This window comes from Lissotriton vulgaris, chromosome 4_1 (assembly GCF_964263255.1).
Source record: "Lissotriton vulgaris chromosome 4_1, aLisVul1.2, whole genome shotgun sequence".
Taxonomy (NCBI): Eukaryota; Metazoa; Chordata; class Amphibia; order Caudata; family Salamandridae; genus Lissotriton; species Lissotriton vulgaris.
The window spans coordinates 1,748,797,281-1,748,818,211 of NC_141691.1; the positions used below are offsets into that span (position 1 = coordinate 1,748,797,281).

Here is a 20,931-nt window from a genome sequence, read left to right on the forward strand (position 1 = left end):
CCCACATGGGTTCCCATCAGTGTCCAGAGTTTAACAAGGTTTACTAAATCGAAGGTGCTAGATAGCTCTATAAACGCCTTTTTTGCCCGTACATACTTCTCTTATTAGATAAAAGTTTAGGCACCGGTCTGTGCACACCCCGGATTTAAAACCAGACTGGACATTTGACAGGATTGTGTTCAGTGGCCCAAGATTCCAGACGTGCCAGAAGTACCTTCAGAGAATTTTCTTGCTGGAATCAATCAATGATATGGGTCTATAACAAGATGATGATTGCTAGTCCCCACTTTTCAATGCGGGTATAATTATAGCAGTCTTCCAGGAATCCGGAATTGTGCACCTAAATACATTTGTTTAAAGAGGTCCCCATAGTTTTGAATTGGATTTAAATATGTCTGCTGGTACCCCATAAGGGCTCGGCGCTTTCCCTAAGGGGCTTTTAATTGCATTTAAGAGGTCACATACTTCTATATTTACTGAAGAATCCTGTATACTTGTGCCAGACGGATTTGAATCTGAAGGAAAGGGATAGTAAAAGAAGTGTGACAGGGGTTAAAACTTCAACCCATAACTCTACAGGTATCACAACTTCAGGTTTTAATACGTCATTATCTGTTAAAAAAAAAAGGGGGCGATTAATTATATCCCAGAAAAGCTCATCTCCTAACGTGGCTGCTTTTGAAGGTCTTCCCATGCTAGAGCCTGGATTTCTCTTCATCTGCTCTACTATTCTCTAGTACCAGTTTCTTACAGTTTTGACCTCTGCTACAGAACGAGGATCTATATATATATTTTTTTTTTAAGATTGCCTTTAGGGAGCAGGTCAAGGCTGATTTGCATATTGCTGGGTCCAAACTGGTGTGGCTTCAGCAAAGAAACGATGGATTAAACCCAGATCTGTGACTTGAGGTGAATGTTTGGTTTGTTCAGCATTCCCTCCATCATCGGTTTGTTTTTTGATTTTGTCGCTCTAAGTGGGAAGGGTATGCCCAGACATGTGTCCCTTGCTCACTGTGCCACTGGATTCAAGCAAGCCTGGCTCATGAAGGGTGATATCCTGAAACCAGTCCCAGCATGCTTGTTTCCTCTCCCGGAAGGATCTGGCCTGGCTGTTCGGGCTGGATTGTTCCCATGAGGAGCAGGGTTAAGATTGATTTGTATATGGCTGGGTCCAAAGTGGGGGGCATTGCGAGCAAAAAACGATGGATTAAACCCAGATCTGTGACTGGGCATGAATGTTTGAATTCCATCCACCATTTGTTCTTTTTGCTTTAGGTTCCTGTGAGCTGAGGAGCTTTCAGAGTAGAACCATCCATGGAGGGGTTTTTCACTCCAGGATAAATTGGAGGTTAGATTATCTGAGAGTGCTTTACTTAAACTCTCATAATCTTCTAGTATGTACCGGGTATATGTATTGACAGAAAGACAGATAGCCAACTAAGGCTGAATGCCGGGAGATAATCTGCTTGATAAAATGTTCAGGGTTTAGCTCCCCCCCCCCCCCCCCCCCCCCATTTGATTTGATGCCGTTTTTGTTTGTGTGAACACATTTGCTGTACTGCTGTTTTGGGATTCATTAGATGGTGGTTATGATCACTCATACATTTAGTAACAACCTAAAAATCAAGAATGAAGAGTGCAAGTACAGCGGTCATAAAAAATACAATTAACTGAGCTCCCCTAGTACTGCCTGTAAAAGTCAGGAGTTTGCTTTTCTCCCCATCAACCAAATAATTAGCTAGGACTAGGTAATGTTTTAAAGATAAGGCTATTTAGAGCTTCCCCATATGTTAACTGTATTAAATGGGTAAGATTTTTTTGTTTGGATCCATGAAACCACACACCCGTTCGGGCTGTACCCACAAAGTGTAATATTGAAAATTGCTTGCCCAGAGGAACGCATTCCTACGTTTAACTTTCGAGGGGGAAGGAAACCACAAAATCGCCATGAGGGTCAAGGACCTCTGCTGCCATGAGCAGAGAATAATTATCGTAAATGTTAACCAGCATAACGTTATACTCCTTCACACAGGTTAGTAAGATAACCAGGAAGAAAGCCGAAGACCAAATCTTAAACATTTTGGTTGAGGAGATTTGAACAGTTATGAAAGTGGCCAAGGACCCTGTAGCCCTTCCTGCAGGGTAGGCACCGGCTACCTCCAAAAAGGTGCGATATCCATTTAGGTTGAAGTACTCCATCATCCACGTTTCCAGGAAACAGACAACATCTGTATGGTATACAAAGTCAATCCAGTCCAGGTTGTTGATCTTTGGAAGTACCCCTGCCGTGTTCCAGAATATAAAGTTCCAACCATGCTTTAATTGGAGCAGCACTAGGCCCATCGTCCTTTTGTTCTACATGGGAAGACTGGAGGATAATGCTTCAGTAGGGAGTCAATCCGTTTGCTCCCGTTCTGAGATAGGATCAAATCTACTTGCTATGGGCACTGTACAAGGAGGACTAAGAGGGGGTTGGAAAGTTGGTGGCAGACTTCCGGGCCCATAGGAAGGGCTTCTATTTCACTTTAGATTGTGGCCTGGTTGATTTAGCCCCATTAGGGTGTGTTTTGCCACCAGCTTGCATATAAAGCTGACAACGAGAGTCGTTATCCCTTTTTAGGTTTCGCTGGGGGACGGAGCTGGAAGCTCCGCCTCCAGAGAAATCTCTTGATTTCAGTATAGTGACTCTGGAATACGCCTCCCTGTCCCATTGGCTAGCTCCATAAATGGAGGCTAGCCATTGGAACAGAGAGGCGTCCGTCATGGCTGGACCAGATTCGGGGGCGTTCCCGAGAATCTTTGGCTTTTGGCTACGTCATGATACGTCAGCCAAAAGCCGGGAACGCCCCCGAATCTGGTCCGGCCGGGCCGTGCTTGCTGCTGTCCTGTTATAGGCAGGGGAAACCCAATTTACCCTTGTAGGCTTGGGCGCAAAGTAGTTGAGGTCAAGGGGTGCTACAAGGGACTTGTTTGAGACAAATTACAATTCATTTATGAGTTGTACACATGTAACGAACTCTCATGCATCCACTGGATAACCGTCTTGTTTTAACTATGACAAATAAATTGATGGAAGGCGGACAAAACATATAGAGCAAGAATCTTATTAAGTGTTCAAAAAGGTTCTCTTTATATTATAACCAAAGTAGGGAGACAAGTACAAATCAAATAAAGCAAAAAAGTCATGAACAGAGGTCAATCAAATTATAACTACAATTCATAACTCAATACATCAACTCCAGATAATTAAAGACACAACCAAGATTAATTAATAAAGATGGATTGTGAATTGGTGATAGGACAACCAAACGGGAGATGATGGAGTGTCGACGTTTCGGTCTAGGTAGCAGTCGTCTGTTAGACCATCATCAGGACTGTGTTTTTTATGCAGGAAAACTCCCTTGAATCCTCAAATGGTTTCTTGGGGGCACGGAAAATGCCGTAGCATATGGCAGAGGTCGCATATGGGTACGTGAGCAGCAATGGCATATGGAAGCTGGCAGGAGGCGTCGTCATCAGTTGTTTGCAAACAACTGATGACGACGCCTCCTGCCAGCTCACACAGCTTTTTTCAAAAATTGGTGACGGCAAGAAATTTGACAAGCAGCCTCCACGCGTTTTCATTTAAATTGAAGCCAAAGATCCGCGTTGGACACCACTTCCATATGCCATTGCTGCTCACGTACCCATATGCGACCTCTGCCATATGCTACGGCATTTTCCGTGCCCCCAAGAAACCATTTGAGGATTCAAGGGAGTTTTCCTGCATAAAAAACACCGTCCTGATGATGGTCTAACAGACGACTGCTACCTAGACCGAAACGTCGACACTCCATCATCTCCCGTTTGGTTGTCCTATCACCAATTCACAATCCATCTTTATTAATTAATCTTGGTTGTGTCTTTAATTATCTGGAGTTGATGTATTGAGTTATGAATTGTAGTTATAATTTGATTGACCTCTGTTCATGACTTTTTTGCTTTATTTGATTTGTACTTGTCTCCCTACTTTGGTTATAATATAAAGAGAACCTTTTTGAACACTTAATAAGATTCTTGCTCTATATGTTTTGTCCGCCTTCCATACATTTATTTGTCATAGTTAAAACAAGACGGTTATCCAGTGGATGCATGAGAGTTCGTTACATGTGTACAACTCATAAATGAATTGTAATTTGTCTCAAACAAGTCCCTTGCTGCTGTCCTGGGCATCGTGAGTGTTTTTCCCCGGCACGTTTCCCGCCTCCCTCCCGCCGTTCGTGTTCTCTCCCGCCCCCCTCACGCCCCCTGTGTTCTCTCCCGCCCCCTCCCGCCGTCCGTGTCCTCCCCCCCCCCCCCAACCCCCCTGTCCTCGTAGGTGCTTGTCTTAAACAGATTGCTACATAAAAATTCGGCAAAAGTGTTTTTCCCCGGCACGTTTCCCGCCTCCCTCCCGCCGTTCGTGTTCTCTCCCGCCCCCCTCACGCCCCCTGTGTCCTCTCCCGCCCCCTCCCGCCGTCCGTGTTTCCCCCCCCCCCCCCCCCCCCCCCAAACCCCCTGTCCTCGTAGGTGCTTGTCCGGTGCCCCGGCAGGCGAGAAGACAGGAACGGGCCCAAGACTGTCCCTGTGTGCTGAGCAGCTGGTCTGAGAGGCTTGGGAGCGAGGGCGGGCGTGTAGGGCCTCGATGGCACGCAAGGCTTGGGCTGTTGGACTGATAAAGGAGGCTGGAGGGTAGAGTCAGGCACTACTCCCGAGAATCCTCGTGCGACACGCCGGTAGAGGGGCTCGAGCCCGCCTGGTCAGTGCTGAGGTGAAGAGGAAGCCGTCCTACCTTCGTACAGGCGGGCAAAACGTGTATGTATAATACAGTAATATGCTACAAAATATTAGTACATTTGTGATTTTGAGTGATGGTCTTATTACTATTACTTTTTGTGAACTTTAATTGTTTACAGGTATTGTTATTGCTGAAATTGAAATTATTTTAAGAACACATTAATTATTTACAGATATTGTGGTTGTTGAAATGGTAAGGATCTTGAGATACAACGATGCCAATGACAACCAGTTTTTAAATAAAATATTGTATACCCTGCTTATTATAGGAGTAAGGGTTACGCTTGTTTTTTTTTCCAAGAGAGGTTCATTCCTCTCTGCAGCATGACACCTTTTAGCAAACAGATGTAGTATTCCGGTGGGATTTTGATGCGTTTGTCACTTGTTTAGTTCCCACCTTCATCCCACTCAGTAGCAGTAGACACTCTCCAGTAGATGTAAAATTCCTGTAGGATTTTGATACTCTTGTCTCTTATTTGGTGGGTGCCTCCTTTCCTACTAGGAGCAATACACTCCTCAGCAGAGGTAGTATTCCTATTGGAATGTCGGTTTTACAGATACACATCCAAGATGTTGGTGAAATGTGTTAAGCTTACATATAATTCAACATGTTCCAGCCAGATCCATGTCATCTGGATCTCTGATGTCTTGTTGGGTATCTCAGTACCATCAGGAAGACCGAGGCGGAAGATCTTGAGAGTTCTGGGTTTGGCTCAATGGAATTACTTGCCTCTAAAACTATCCAAGTGCGTGTGCAGTTGCTCATCTTGCCTTCCCGCCCCCTCCTCCCCCTCCCCGTGTGTCCGTTCCGCCCCCCTCCCCGTGTGAAAGGGATTTGTTAAGTACGATCGTCACACAGATCAGTTGTGTGCACTGCAGCGAAGGGATGTCTCCCCCTGGATCGATCGAAATTTTGTCTTTAGCTATAACAGCATTCATTCATCCGCTGCCACAATCTAGCACCTTCTCTTAACTTTATGCTGTGCGCCACGATGGGAGCTACCACTGAACAACGGGGGGGAGGGGGTGAAAACAAACGCATCCGGTTACTCACAGTTCAAGTTTGTGTGCATGATATTAAAATATGGAGGTCCATACCCCTGCAGTGTGGGTGCCACCCCTCCCCCTTATCGCAGGACCAGCCGCGGCATAAATGGGGGCGTGAGTGTCGCGACACAAGATAGGATTATTTTGCGTGTGAATTCCCGCCCCGTTTGTGTATTACAGATGGTCCCATTAAAACCTCTTCACACCATGTGAAGCGTTTTTTCTTGTTCCGTGAATCCATTCAGCCCTTTATGCAAATGAGACAAAGGTAAAAAACATCTGCTGCTCAGGATTACACGGAGTACTGAAGTGGGACTCTGAGAACTTGCATTGAGATGGCTGCACGCGGCCACTACATCACCGCAGCTGACTCAGTGCCGTGCCATCTTGAAATGCCACCATAGTGGTGAAATCACACTGGACACGCAGGGTTTGGGAATATGGGTTCTATTTTATTGTCTCGTTTACCACCTTCTCCTTAAAGGCAGACACTCTGGGACTGCTCACTTTTCAGGACTCATTTTGAGTTTGTAGCATCTGCGCTCGTGTGATTTCTCGTGATCATTAAAGACCTGCAGAATTTTGCTGAAAGTTAGTGTATTGAATTGCAGCAATTATATAGCGCTTACTACATGTTTGTGGGGCACAGAAGCACTTGACTACTTTGTCAGCAAGCTACACTGTGTAAGGTGAAAGTGAGCTTGGCGACTGATCTTGCAAGTTTACTTTTCACGGTCTGCGTACTCCTTCGCCGGTCTGGACTGAAGCAGCACGACTGACATGACTCTCGAGGCTGCAACTTATTAACTTTTATTCTTTTTGGTTTGTTTATTTGTACGAGCTAAGATTCACGGGCTTTGATCTGTGTTGCTTCCCCCAAACCCCCGTCTCTCTCGGCTTTTCTTCATTCTCCGTGTTGCTTCTCCTGCCCCTACTCCAGCTCGTCCTTTGCTTCCTATGTCACATCCCTCTTTTTTTAAACATATCCAGCCCTCACCCGGCTCTTTCCTTGTTCCTATTATTTTATTTTAAAACACCCCCCTCGGCCCCCACCTCCGCGCGATTCCAGGGGTAGAACTAATCTGACTGGGCAGAGACTGGTGCAACTTCGTGATGGCGGAGGGCAGGGGATAGCAGTCTCACTCTCGACGTTTCACAACATCCTGTGAATCTGCGCAAATCACTTAATGCTGGAGCCTAGCGATCAGGTAAGGTTTCCTCATAGTAAGAATGTGTTTTTACCTATTTGTGCATTTTTTATGTAGCGGGAACTCCACTAGAAGGCATCGGAGCGCTTTTCACGAGCACCGGTTACATTTCGGAAGTGTTATTGTTCACAAGCACGGGGAGATTGAGTGATCTGCCCAAGATTACAGGTGTAGAGCGGACGCCGGGACTTGAAATTGCGCAGTCGGCAGTTCTGACGTAACAGAAGCCACATGAAAGCTCGGCTCCTGGTGGGTTCCAACAGCACCTCGAGCCGAGCCAAAGCCAGGCTTCGGGCTGCCCCAGCGCTCACAGGCAGCGCCTAGATTCCCGCCTCTGGGGCAGTGGTTCTGTGCCAGTCCCTGGTCTGTGCTCTCTGCCCCTGTGGTGAGCACACACCCTCTCCCTGGGGTCTTTCGTTCGACCAGGGCCTGTCGGCGGTCTGTCGGTCCGTCCATGGGCGCTTTGAGGTTTTAACCACAGTGGTAATATTTTACAAGTTGGCGGAAGCGATGTCCTTGGATGTTAAATTGCCCTGGAGTTGTGCCTAGGACCATCATCCTGGGTGAGTGTAACGACCCTCCGTGGTCGTTGCCGCCCCCCTCCTCCCTGTGTTGGTGGATTCCTGGGTGTGGGTGGGGTCCTGTGGTCCTGGGATCTTAAGACATGGCTGCAGCACTTCTTTCATGATTTCGGTATTTCATCTTTCAACGCCCCTGTGTCTTGTTGAACCCACGGGGTCCCCCCCCCCCCCCTATGCTGCCCCCTCTGTGGTGGCGGCTGCTCTCCCATTTACACTGAATTTGTCTCTACAGAGGGGGGGGGGGGGGGGGGGGTGTTTTCTGCTCCCCATTGACCTCTTGGAAGGCCAGCACGATAGCTCAGCTAAGCTCCGCCGGCATCAATCTGTGCCTAGCGCCCTGAAGCCCCCATACTGCTGGCAGTCTGGGTGCTGGGCAGTGGGGTAGTGAAACTTGAATCCCCCCCTCGCACCCCTGCAAAGTACATGGAGCCCTCCCCCCACCTTCCGGCCCACCTCCTACCAGTATTGCTGAGGGACCCCCCTGGGGCTAATCCCCTCCCCCCCCCCTCCCCCCCACTGCGGGGTGGGGGATGGGGCGCATTGTTACACCTCTGGTGCTCAGATGTTGATAAAATGGGGTGTTTTCAAGCGAGCCCCCCCTCCTCCAGATTAGACCCCGTCTGCATTCAGTGCCCTCCCTGCTGAAAAAGGTACAAATCGTTTATTTTACCAGAAGAACCTTAACCCTCCTCCCTGGCTGTCCCTTCTTTGTCTTCCTCCTTGGCTGTCCCTTCTTTGTCTTCTTACGCGGCTGTCCCTTCTGTGTCTTCCTACCCGGCTGTCCCTTCTGTGTCTTCCTACCCGGCTGTCCCTTCTGTGTCTTCCTACCCGGCTGTCCCTTCTGTGTCTTCCTACCCGGCTGTCCCTTCTTTGTCTTCCTCCCTGGCTGTCCCTTCTTTGTCTTCTTACGCGGCTGTCCCTTCTTTGTCTTCTTACGCGGCTGTCCCTTCTGTGTCTTCCTACCCGGCTGTCCCTTCTGTGTCTTCCTACCCGGCTGTCCCTTCTGTGTCTTCCTACCCGGCTGTCCCTTCTGTGTGTTCCTACCCGGCTGTCCCTTCTGTGTGTTCCTACCCGGCTGTCCCTTCTGTGTCTTCCTACCCGGCTGTCCCTTCTTTGTCTTCCTACCCGGCTGTCCCTTCTTTGTCTTCCTACCCGGCTGTCCCTTCTGTGTCTTCCTACCCGGCTGTCCCTTCTGTGTCTTCCTACCCGGCTGTCCCTTCTGTGTCTTCCTACCCGGCTGTCCCTTCTGTGTCTTCCTACCCGGCTGTCCCTTCTGTGTCTTCCTACCCGGCTGTCCCTTCTGTGTCTTCCTACCCGGCTGTCCCTTCTGTGTCTTCCTACCCGGCTGTCCCTTCTGTGTCTTCCTACCCGGCTGTCCCTTCTTTGTCTTCCTACCCGGCTGTCCCTTCTGTGTCTTCCTACCTGACTGTCTCTTCTTTGTTTTCCTTCCCGGCTGTCCCTTCTTTGTCTTCCTACTCGGCTGTCAGAGTATATATGCAACCATTATAAGTGCACAGAAAGTGCCTGCTGCTTTTCAGGCTGGGGTCGCATCACGCTTCAACAAGGAGCTTATCCGCATGCAGTGCCTACTGCCTTCCGTGTTCTGGGTGGAAACACTGACTCTCATTCACATCTAAAGCCTGATGCAAGTAGTAACGTTTATTGAGACCCCCCCTCTCCCTGTACTTGGCACAGGCCTGCCTGTTTTTATGCGTTATCTTCTTTTTTTTTCCTCAAGTTGTTGTATCTGTTTTTTCCAAAACACTCCTACTCTGTTACAACCCGCTGCTCCCCCTGTCCCATGTCCCTGTGTTTCTATGCCCCTTGTTTTCCTGCCCAACCGGTGTTATTCTCTCTAAGGTTACCTTTCCTCAAGGCTACTTGCCCCCTGGGTCTAGGTGCCTGGAGATCCTCTTTCCTCCATCCTGTCCTTCCCAGGCTCCGCGGATAGATATTGATAAATGTGTAGACAGGTCGCTGAATCAGAGGCATAGGTAGGTAGATGGACAGACAGGTATGTCAGTAATGAAGGATAAACCCTAGGATAAAGGCAAAGCTCGACTATCTGTGACCAGTGGAAGAGGACAGTGAAAGAATAAACATCTACAGAGGATAAGATACTCTGATGGGCCAGACATGTGTATATATGGCATTGGAAGGCCTGGGCCAAGAGCCGTAATCTGTCTGAGTTTTTCTCAATTTTGGTCTCAATGTAACATTGTGTGGGATATTGGTCATAGGACAAAAAGTGCATGCGATATCTTTCCCTAATGAAAATATAGAGAGTAAGACTTTTTGTTACGAGGGACAAATAAGTAAAATATTATTGTTGTATTTTATTACAAAATGACTACTTGTTGGCCGCACTATTATAAAGCATTGCCCAAGAGAGGCCAATCCGAGCCGCAACGTAGGACCGAATGCCATGGGCTGAGGTGCAAGTAACGAAAATGCAAGAGGCTCACACACAACCACACACACTACCACACACACAACCACAATCACACACACACAAACTAACAATTCCAATCCAACCCACATAATTCCACTACACACCACATGCATACACTCCAAAACACATGACTAAAAGACATTGCCATTTACAATGCCATTAGCTCTAACTCAAATAAATCCGAGACCTATTGCATTTCCAATGCTTGTTTCTCTCTGTCTCTCGATAAACCTGTTTGCCAGGGTCCTCCCCTGGGCATCGCACTCAGGGCGTATGAGGCTTCCTTACTATGTTAAGTTTCATTTCCGGTTGTACTGCACAACGCTTTGTTGCCCATGTGATTAAGTTGGCAAAGAAGTTGCTCAACTCTTGCAAGCTTTTTACAAGCCTTGGGGTGCTTTCTTTTATCAAATCCTCGTCTCGGGACGATGTTTACAAAGCTGGAGGCCATCCATCTCTACAAAGAAAGTGATAATCTGTCTGGGGAGTCGGTTTCTAAGCACTAGAATGCCAGAGTGTGTAGGCATACACTTCCAAGAAGGGGCCTTGGGTTATGAAATAAAATAGTAGTGGAGAAAATATTGAGAGGAAGAATGGATAAAGATCTGTTATCAGATAGTGCTCACTCTCTATTATAAGTAGGTGTTACTGCCTGCTTCTTAGGGCATTAACAGCTGTTAAAATCCTCTGAGGAATAGGGTAATTAACTGTTGGTAACACCTTGCCACCATTTGGTAATAAGGCTATTACAACTCATGCCCCAATTCACACCTGCCTAACGCAGCCAGAAAAAACATACCTACCCCCGCTGTCTACCTAATGTTTCTGAAACTATAAGATGCTAGGAAACAACAGTGATAGTTCATTAAGCGTTCTGATTGGCTGACCCAATCTCAGTATCCAATACAGTTTCATCTGTCGAATCTCTTCACTCAGTAGTTTGCACCTCTGGTTTTTAGATGGATGTCACAGGAGTAATACAATTCACAAGACTTGTCACGATAAGATTCTGGTCAAACATGTTAGAATTGTGTATATTACTGTATGCAACTGTTAATTTGAGCTTGCCTCCACCGCACGATTATACCACCCCCACTGCTCCCGTCCTTCCCCAAAACTCTGGCGATCAAGAGGGTCATGCAAGTCTGCGCTGGATTCAGCAAATAAAACTAAATAACTCTTTAAACTAAAAAAAGTGAAAAAATGCTTATTTTTGACGTTCATTTTTGCGGACTGGTGAGGTGGAATGCGTCTGTATTCAGTCAGCAGGGAGAGCACACCGTTGCATATAGGGTGGCTGGTTTTGTGTGTGTGGGTGCAAATGCAATAGGTGTCGCATTTGCGAGAGATTAGGCTATTGGCTTTGTAAATGACAATGCCATTTATTTATGTTGTCAATGCCAACACATAAATAAAAATGTTGTCATTTACAATGCCAATAGCTCTAACTTTTCCAAAGGCGAAACCGTTGCATTGTAAATGCTAGTTTGGGGTGGTGCCTACCCAGGCAACTCTTCAGACACAATTTATTTGCTGATGCAAGAGCCTTGGGCCTCCTAAAAACTTGTTTACCCAGTCCACTACTTTGTTCCCGAGTTATTATGGTCCTCTTTCAAAACTTTCCTTGGCGGTGGGACAACTTTCAGAAACTTTACAAGAGGGGTAGCTTGAGGGGGTAAATGTAATGCTGTATGGTTTGTGTTTCCCTGTGAGTGCTCCAGGATATTTCTTGCATTGGTCAAAAGATTTTTGCTGTCCAATTCTAATGCCTTTTATCACCACTTCGCCAAACAGGGACTACTCAACCACAGGCAAACTCTGTAGGAAATCTTGATGGGTTGAAAGATTTAAACCAGCCACCGGGGCCTTCTTCTATTTCCTGATACACCACCTACCTTTTATGCAGCAAACACAAAGAAAGGGAGCTTTTCCTCACGTCAATAATTGGGCAGCTTTCATTGGTTAGCCAAAGGTGTTTTCAAGACGTGCTTTGTGCACTTACTGTGGCAGCATACCAAACATGACATGGAATGCATTTAATGAATGGCTAAGTAGAAGATTAGAATAAACACACTACTTTCAAAATTCAGGACTGTCAGCATTGGAACTTGATGGCTTGGTCTTCAGCATGAAAGCAAGTACATTTTCATCTGAAACCTTTCAGTGCAGCCGTTTATTTCTTTACAGCTAGATTTTAAACATGCAACTGGTCCTTTATTGACATTAAATAGCATGAATTTGTATCAATGTTATCAATAAAATAGTCATTGAGTTTAGCACTGTGACACATTGATGCAATAGCTGTATTATACGTAGTCCAGGGGAATGTTGGGCTTGTGTAGGCCCCATCAAAGATAAAATAAATTGTTGCATAGCTTGTTTACTAGTCACAAAGTATAAAATCTCAAATTCATTAAATGCCATTAATCTAATGTGCTTTGTTTCTCATCCTCGCCCTTTTTCTTCAGACTTCCTTTTATGGAGAGTTGAATTTTCTGAAAACCAAATCCAGTTTTGCGGGCAAATTGCACTGCAGTTCCAAAATGACAGTTTATCAAGTTGTAAGTTTTGAAACTATATAAGTAACTGCGGAATTAAAAATTCTGGAAAATCCCAGACCACAACAAGAGTGATAAGCTACATAAAATTAACATGACTATTTTTTAAAAAGGAAAAAAATACTAAGTAGTACCTTGTACAACGCAACTACACCAATAGAAACAGCAAATGCGCCAATGATGTGGATTCGGAGACGTTTGGCCAGAAGGCCCCTCATCTGAGGTTTGGCTAGAAGTCCTGCAGACATGGTGAGGTATTTTAGATCTAAAAAAAACACAAACATGTTAAAAGATGAAAAACATGCCCAGCTGTCCATAAAAACATGGTTTTAAAATTGATGTTGACAAAACAAGGAGCATATGAAATCATAGCACGGTACATTTTGAACAATAAAAGACTCTTTAAGTTCCAATGATAAATGGTACATTACTTGGGATACATTAGTTTAAGTCAGTGGTTCCCAAACGTATTCAACCTGTGGCTCCCTTGACCTAATTGGCAGTTGGCCGTGGCTCCCCATCATGTCACATAGTGTTGCCCCTATAATCATCTGATGAAGATACTAGTGTTCTTGAAAATTAGTGAACCAGTAGTGCTAAATGCATTGGATTCACTTGACTAAAAGATGCGATATTAACACGTTCAACCATAAGATATGCAACAGGTATGGTACAAGTGTGGACTGACTCCATCATGAGCATTTCATAGTCATTATAAAAACAATCTATTTTTGTAAACAGATTACTTCACGTCTAAGTGTCTATGTGGCATCCTGATGCCACTTATGCTGCCACAACACTTGCTTTTTTAGAGGGTACACAATAGAACATTTTACAGACCTTTTAAGGTTACCAAACCCTACTGCATGGAAAGAATGATGTCAGTGGAGTGGGGATAATACCATGGTATGGCTTGGACATGCAGGTGATAAAGCAAATTAACATGAAAATAAACTAATTTAGGAGTTTAACGTACAATGATAAAGGTAAACCTTATTGCTAAAGTGATACACATTTGAAATGTGCTGATTTGCAACAGGTAATAGTTATCCCATAAAAAAGCTATCTTTTCTTTAAGTAGAACCAAACTATACCTAATATTACTGAAATGTCCACAAAGTGAATTAGAAGCTCTATCTTAAATGTAGATGCTTAGAAAATGTTTGTAATAACTGCAGGATCTTCCAGTTTAACAAATTGCATTACTTTATAAGCAACATATATATATATATTTTTTTTAAGTTCAACCGAGTCACTTTTTAGGTCTCGTGACCTATCAATGCGCATGCGCATTGAGGTCATGAGACTATAGGGCTTTAAACAGACTTTATCTAACTGGCGATTTGGTGCTGTGCCCGTGGCTTTTAGGTCAATGCGCAAGCGCACTGACCTAAAATGCGCGTGCACAGCATCAAATGGCCAGCCATTTGTTGCCCAGCTTGGTGCCGCTCCACCCCCTGCCGGATCAAAGGCTTTCACGCCGAGCGGCCGTGCTTTCAGTTTCACGGCCGCTCGGCCGGCCGTGTCTCCTTATTTGACTTCTTTTGCTTGTCTCAATAGTATTTGGCTTTTTGTAAACTGAAATTACAACACAGTGTTACACGTTTTCCCTTTCAATCTACAGTACCAGTTACCATTTTTATAGCGCGAGATAAGGGTAGCTACATTTAAGATAGTATATCAGCAGTGTTTATTTGGAGCGAATTAATGTAAGCACCAGGAAATTAGCCACGTATAGAGGTATATAGCGCAACTGCACTTTTGGTTTTCCAACTAATTAGTTTCCTGCTTGTGAAAGAGCTATTTTAACGTTTGGCTACTGCATTGGTCTTGCTAGTCAAAAATAGAATGTATGTGAATCTCCACACATTTCCTTTCTTGGTACAAAACAATGTACATTTTTATTCAATTAAAACTTGGCCATTTAAAACAAACTATTTTATCGGTTTGTTTCAGCACTGTGAACATTTTCATTATTTTCCACTGAGACCCATTTAACTTTTTCACAACAGGTTTGCAACTAAATTCACATGGATTGTTTGCAAATATTGTTCTGGGGGTGGGCATAATCCGACTAATTCGCTGTTGCGTATTTACGAGAAATAACATCAAAATTATACAATATTACATGGCATTACTCAAAGAGCGTAACCCGGCATTTAGCACTATTTCTTAGTCCAAACTGGACCCGAAGATGCTATTTGTGATAAGAAAATAGTGCTAAATGCAACAAACAAAACCATCAGCAGCCGCTCATGCTCTTTTCCTGTATTCTTTAGTAGACGTTTTTGCCTGAAATTACACAGAACTATGCAAACGGGTGTAAGCACATCAATTTTGTTAATACAAATTCACAGAAACGTCTTTGATTACAACCACTGTAATTAAATGTTTTCCAGGGCTAGTGTTTACACAATTTTGCATGCTCAGGTAATCTGATATTATTAACAATTATTTGATGTAGATGTTGCTGTCATAATATGAGCTAACAAAATAATACATCACCAGTGTCTCAAAATAATGTGCCTAATTAATATTTATTAGGTGGATCAAATATTGTAACACACAGCCCTCCCCAGCCGACAGCACCTCCCCTCTCTCTCTCCCTGCAGTTTCACGGCCGCCAGGCCATGTCTCCCTTTATTTTACTTTTCATGAATTAATTCCGCCCTAAAAACACGCAGATATCAGCGTAGGCCTGACAGGGAATTAAATCATAAGCATTGGAAATACAATAGGTCTCGCATTTGAAAAGTTGGAGCTTCACACACCCTCACACACCTACACCCTCACACCCCCCAACTCACCCTCACTCACACGCCCTCACACCCCCTCAACATCACACACCCTCGCTCCCCTCACACCCCTCACAACACTCTCACCCTCACTACACCTCACACACTAAACATCACACACCCTCGCTCCCCTCACAACACTCTCACCCTCACTACACCTCACACACTAAACATCACACACCCTCACACACACTCACCCACTCTCACCATCAACACCCCTCACTCTCACACACCCTTACCCTCATCCCCTCACCCTCACACACCCTCAGTCACCCTAACTCTCACACTCACCCACTCACACACCCTCACACTCCGTAACTCACCCTCACACACCCTCACCCACCGTCACACCCCTCACCCTCACACCCCCTCACTCACCCTCACACACCGTCACACACCCCCTCACTCACCCTCACACACCTCACCCTCACACCACTCAGTGCTACAACACATATTGTGTTACAATAGGTGTCACATTTGCGAAACATAAAACTATTGGCATTGTAAATAACAAAGCTATTACTTTCGCTACTTTCAAAACAAGCACATAAAGAAAAAATGTGTCCTTTACAATACCAATAGCTCAAAATTTCATAATGCGAAACCTATTGCATTGCTGTGCTTCTCTCCCCTGCTGCACTCTCCTGCTCTCTGGAGATGTGGCCTAACGACCAGAGCTGCCATCTAAGTAACGAAAATACAAAAAATGTTGCATTCCAAATGCTATAGGTGTCACATTCGCGAAAGTTATAACTATTGGTGTTGTAAATGACAAAGCTATCAATTTAGCTATTTTAAAAACCAACAAATAAATAAAATATTTGTCCTTTACAAGACCAATAGCTCCAACTTTTCTAATGCGAGACCTATTGCATTTCCAATGCTTGTTATTTGATGCAAAAGCATTACAGCAAAAAAAGGTGAATATTGATCACAAATTCTCTAAAAAAACGACAAAAAAAATCATGCACTCAACACAGGGAAAGATAGGAAAGAAACTTCGAGTCAGGAATGGGTCCCAAACTGAGCCTAGGTGGACTCTTCACCAAGTGTGTGCTTATCGAACAGGTACTCTGCCATTCCATTGCTAGGAGTACCCATTCTGCACAGGTTTGTCACGTAGTCACCCAGCTCCTCAATGGACTTCACTTGCTCCTCCAGATAATGGGTCTCCAAAAAGTGGCAAAAATGAGGATCATTGCGATCGGTGGACACCTTGTACAGATCCAGAAGTGACTGGTTCACACTCTTTTCCAGCTGCAGGGCACCCTCCATGGCCTCCAGACCACTGCCCCACTCGTTCCGTTACGGCTTCTGGACATCCTGAAGGAAGATACGGCCACCCCGCTGGTTCTGCAGCTTCATCAGTTTCTCGGCATGCTCACGCTCCTCGTGAGACTGGTGCATCAGGGCAACGTCATCGCGATCAAAGTATTAAGACATAGACAAATAAACATCGGAGGCGTAAAGCTCGAGTTGATCTGGCGGTTGATGGCTGCTTCACAGTCCTGGTGGTAGTTTTGCTCACCTGTCGCGCAGACCGAGTGCTCCTGCTCCAACCGTGCTTGGACGGAGCTCCCTGCCTGCAACAGCACCAGGTGCATCTGTTCAGACCAGGGAAAGAAGCTACATTTCCAAGGTCAAGGACGCAGCCGAGGAAGTCCGCAACGACACCCTCACCGAGGCCCAGTTCTCGCCTGACTTCGCCCATCTCCTTGTTATCGGTACAGTCCCCAGCTCCCTCCAGGAGAATATTTCGTAAAGGTTCTTTTAATAGCCCAGCTTCTCCTAGACTCGTCTAATCACTCTTGTAAGCAACATTTTTATTCTTGAATGTCATAAAATTCCAATTCTCTTATGTTTCATATAATGTTTGAATAGAATAACTTGTGCAGTATTAAATAATTCGTGTTCATATTAAATGGAATGCCTTACCTAATGGTGGTCCTTTTGGTGAGTAATTTAGAACTGTTCATGAATTTTATAGATCTAAAACCGAATCCTGATTTTTAGAATAGGGAATCATTTCCTTACTGGAAGGCGCTTAATGCAATATATTTTATGCTTTACTCTTATCTCCTTTTTGATAAGATTTCTGTAAACTTATTTGATTTATGGACTAATCAAAATAAAAACAAAAAATAAAATAACTTACTAATCTCTTAATGAGAAAAAAGATTTTGAAAACGTATCCCAAATGTCATCACTGACTGAACTTAAAATGTATGCTATTTAAATTTGAAATATCTACTCTGTTCCTTAAATCCCATTACATCATTCAAATAATCACAGGAAGAAAGAAGAATTCAGAGCGGAAACTGGCTTAACCCTGTATATGATCGTAAATTTGTGATTAGTGACAAATTAATACCCAAGGCCCAATCCATGCTATTACAGGGATTATAATTAGTGAACTCAGACCGTGTGAGCTTAAGTCCAGGAAGATGATGATCTAGGTTTACTTTTTCAGGTAGGATCAGAAAATGACTAGTCCATTACTCGGAGTAGAAGACTGAAGCAGAAGTAATAAGGTTTCAGAAAGTAAAATGGCAGGATAGAGCCCACTTTGCGGAGATAGGGCAGACAGTGCTCATTAGTGAAAGGGTTAGCGTAGTTGCCTCTTTTTTCTGAAATATTATGGGTCTCCTCTCATTCACAGATTTCATTTTGAGCTGGTTCATAGGTGAAAGTGCGAGGTCCATTTCCATCGTTAGAAAGACTGCTGGCAGCAATCTCAAGATAAGAGGTTCCTGTACTACTAGTTCATGGCTTCACTAGGAATTTTCTAACTTTGAAAGTAGCTTCCTGAAGTGATTTTATATATATATATATATATATATATATATATATATATATATATATATATATATATATATATATATTACTGTTAGAGTTTTAAGTGGGCCGGGTCACACCGTTACCGATCACCGGCAGTTTTTTTAAAGGGGGCTTTGAAACGGGTCTATCGAGCTCTGTTTTGTGCCCTGACACAGGTGGTCCGCTTTTTTCCCGAACTGCAGTGACAGCAGGCACATCGATGTGCATGTGCTTACACTGCTCACTTCTCTCTAGTGGAGAAGTTATGGCATGATGTCATGCTAGGTGAGCGTTGTAGGGGGAAGGAAAGCCTTTAAAGTGTCATTTTCTCTCTGGATTTCCCTTGTCTTTCTGAAACTCAGGGGCAGCAAAATTGCTGTGTGTCACCAGGTCTTTAAGTGTTCACTTTTTCAGTATTATATACGAGCCATTGTTGCTGCTTATTTATCTTATGCAACTAACAACTATTGACAAAGCCAATAGTCCTGACTTCTTGTAGGTATGATGTTGCTTGTTGTATCATATCTGGATGCAATGACAGACACAGCAAAATACAAGTCAGGCGGCACACTATGCTAAGCACAGATTTTTAGCTTGCCCGTTTTTAAACCACGCTCTTAATTACATTGACCACGCCCCTTTGAAAGACCCACCTAGTTTCCACATCCCACTTAAAGCCCCGATTACTGTAGTGCTGAAAAAACGGCAGCTTCGGGTTCTCTTCACTTTACGATTCCCTTATTACTGAAGCACACATCTAAGGTGCCACTAACGGAAACTGGTTTAGTTGGAAACATTACAAGGAAAAAAAAATACACATCTACTCCTATTACGCGAGTGTCGTGGTACACTTGTTGAGCTGGATAATGGACTATCACTCATATACAGCACACAGCAGCTGAAATTTCAGCATAATAAAGAAATCTTGCCAAGAGCAACCTGGCATCAGGTTACCTGTTAAACCGTTGAAATGTGCTTGGACTATTTCAGCACTGGATTTCACGACGTATTTAAAAGGACCCCTGATTGATATTTCCAATTCTAAATACCGATATGCGGAAAGAGAAAGCATGATTGCATGGCTGCACCGGCACTCGCACACACTAGTTCCAGATGCCGAAATAACGCTGCTCTGTGGAATAGGGCCGCACAACAGAATCCCGACACAACACTAAGGTCATTATGCGTCTGAAACACTCAAGCACCACAGCTGCCCCGCAGCACACGTTCTCTCGCCCACCCAATCACACAAATCTCACTGGGCAAGTGGAGCTCGGCAACCTGCCTCGGAACTCCGCCGGTGGAATACTCACTCACTTCAAGGATCCGTGCCCTTCCTCAATGAGACCAAAAAGGAAGTTCGCTCAGCAGCAGAACTAAAGGACGAGTGCCACTGAGGGACAAAATACCTCCCGCTCGGCAAAGAGCAATCAAGAAAAAAGATCGTCATGGAAATGAAAAGCAAGTCTAGTCTGACCACAGCCGCCATATTGAAATGGAAAGGAGCCCTTCGATAAGTACAAGAAACATACATAACCTACAGTTTTTTTAACAAGTCCTCACCATATTATGAATAATTCGTAAATTGTTAATAGGGTATTCAGAACTAAATACCATTCAAGTAAATTAATATGCACTTTTATAGATTTGTGCAACAAAACGTTCAGTTTTAACAGAAAAACCACGGAATTATCTCTCAGCGCTTTTTCTTTAATACCTTCCAATTATGAGAGAGAATTAGTGAGATATCACACTCAAGATCTGCTTCCACCTTTATGGCCAGAATAATGCCCTGCAGAAGGTGTGACTCTAATACCTCTTTCTTGCCGTGCGTCACATCAGGACACGAGGCGAAGTGGCTTGACAAACAGAACTGAGTCATGGAAAAAGAAGAAGGCTACGATAACTACCTCTCATTGCAAAGAGGTCCTTGTCAGGAGGGTTAACGAGAAGTACATGCTCATAGTAGTTTGTTTTGCTGTTTATCATAGTTTGTCTTCTAGAACAAATATTTTACAGCTTCATATATAAGCAGATTACATTATTGCTGTAACGTATTTTGGATGCTGCAAGCTATTATTAACTTCCAAACGTTTTTTGATGGTACAGTATCACAAGTATATGGTTACATTAGATAAGCTTATTTTATTAGAATATATGTATATCTCAATGTATAGATGTTAATATGTTATGTTAATAAAAAATGTATTGAGCGCACTAGCACCAATTGGTTTCCTGGCGCTGACGAGAAACAGAGGACGTAACCAGAGATTTTCCTTTCCTTTTTTGTGTGGGCAGAGTTTATTGATATGCATGGTTATAGAGCCAAGTCTTTAGTGCTTTCCTAAATGACATAAGGTCCGGACAAGTCTGGATCTCCAAACTTGTCCGGCTGTCGGGACCAATTCCCTTAGCTGTTCCAGGATATTGCCATACCATATACTCCTAAATGCATTATAATCCTCACAGTTATTTGCTAACTCTGGTTTGGCTTTATCAAAACATGTTGTGTAAGGTGTCATACGCTTTGGAAAACTACCCCCTCGCCAGTCCTGGCGACGGGGGTAGCATTCCACCCTTCTAGAGGGAGAGGACATGTTACTTTACCTAAACGTGGTTAAATCTAACCAAAGCCCCAGCATCACAAAATGGACGCTG

General features: G+C 44.3%; 1 protein-coding gene across 3 annotated transcripts in view; it reads right to left on the minus strand.

The window, feature by feature from the left end:
* The window catches only part of COX6C (cytochrome c oxidase subunit 6C), a 36,686-nt gene extending 16,972 nt beyond the window's left edge, over positions 1–19,714 (minus strand). Inside the window, exons 1-2 of one of the 3 annotated variants that reach the window (XM_086966053.1) lie at positions 19,591–19,714; positions 12,796–12,926 (exon numbers count right to left, since the gene is read on the minus strand). In XM_086966053.1, coding sequence (XP_086822179.1) covers positions 12,796–12,909 — 114 coding nt within the window. In that variant the 5' untranslated portion in view covers positions 12,910–12,926; positions 19,591–19,714. Of the gene's footprint in view, positions 1–12,795; positions 12,927–19,532 lie in introns of all 3 variants that reach the window. The other 2 variants (XM_086966052.1, XM_086966054.1) reach the window with 2 other exon arrangements.
* Between the last annotated feature and the right edge of the window lie 1,217 nt (positions 19,715–20,931).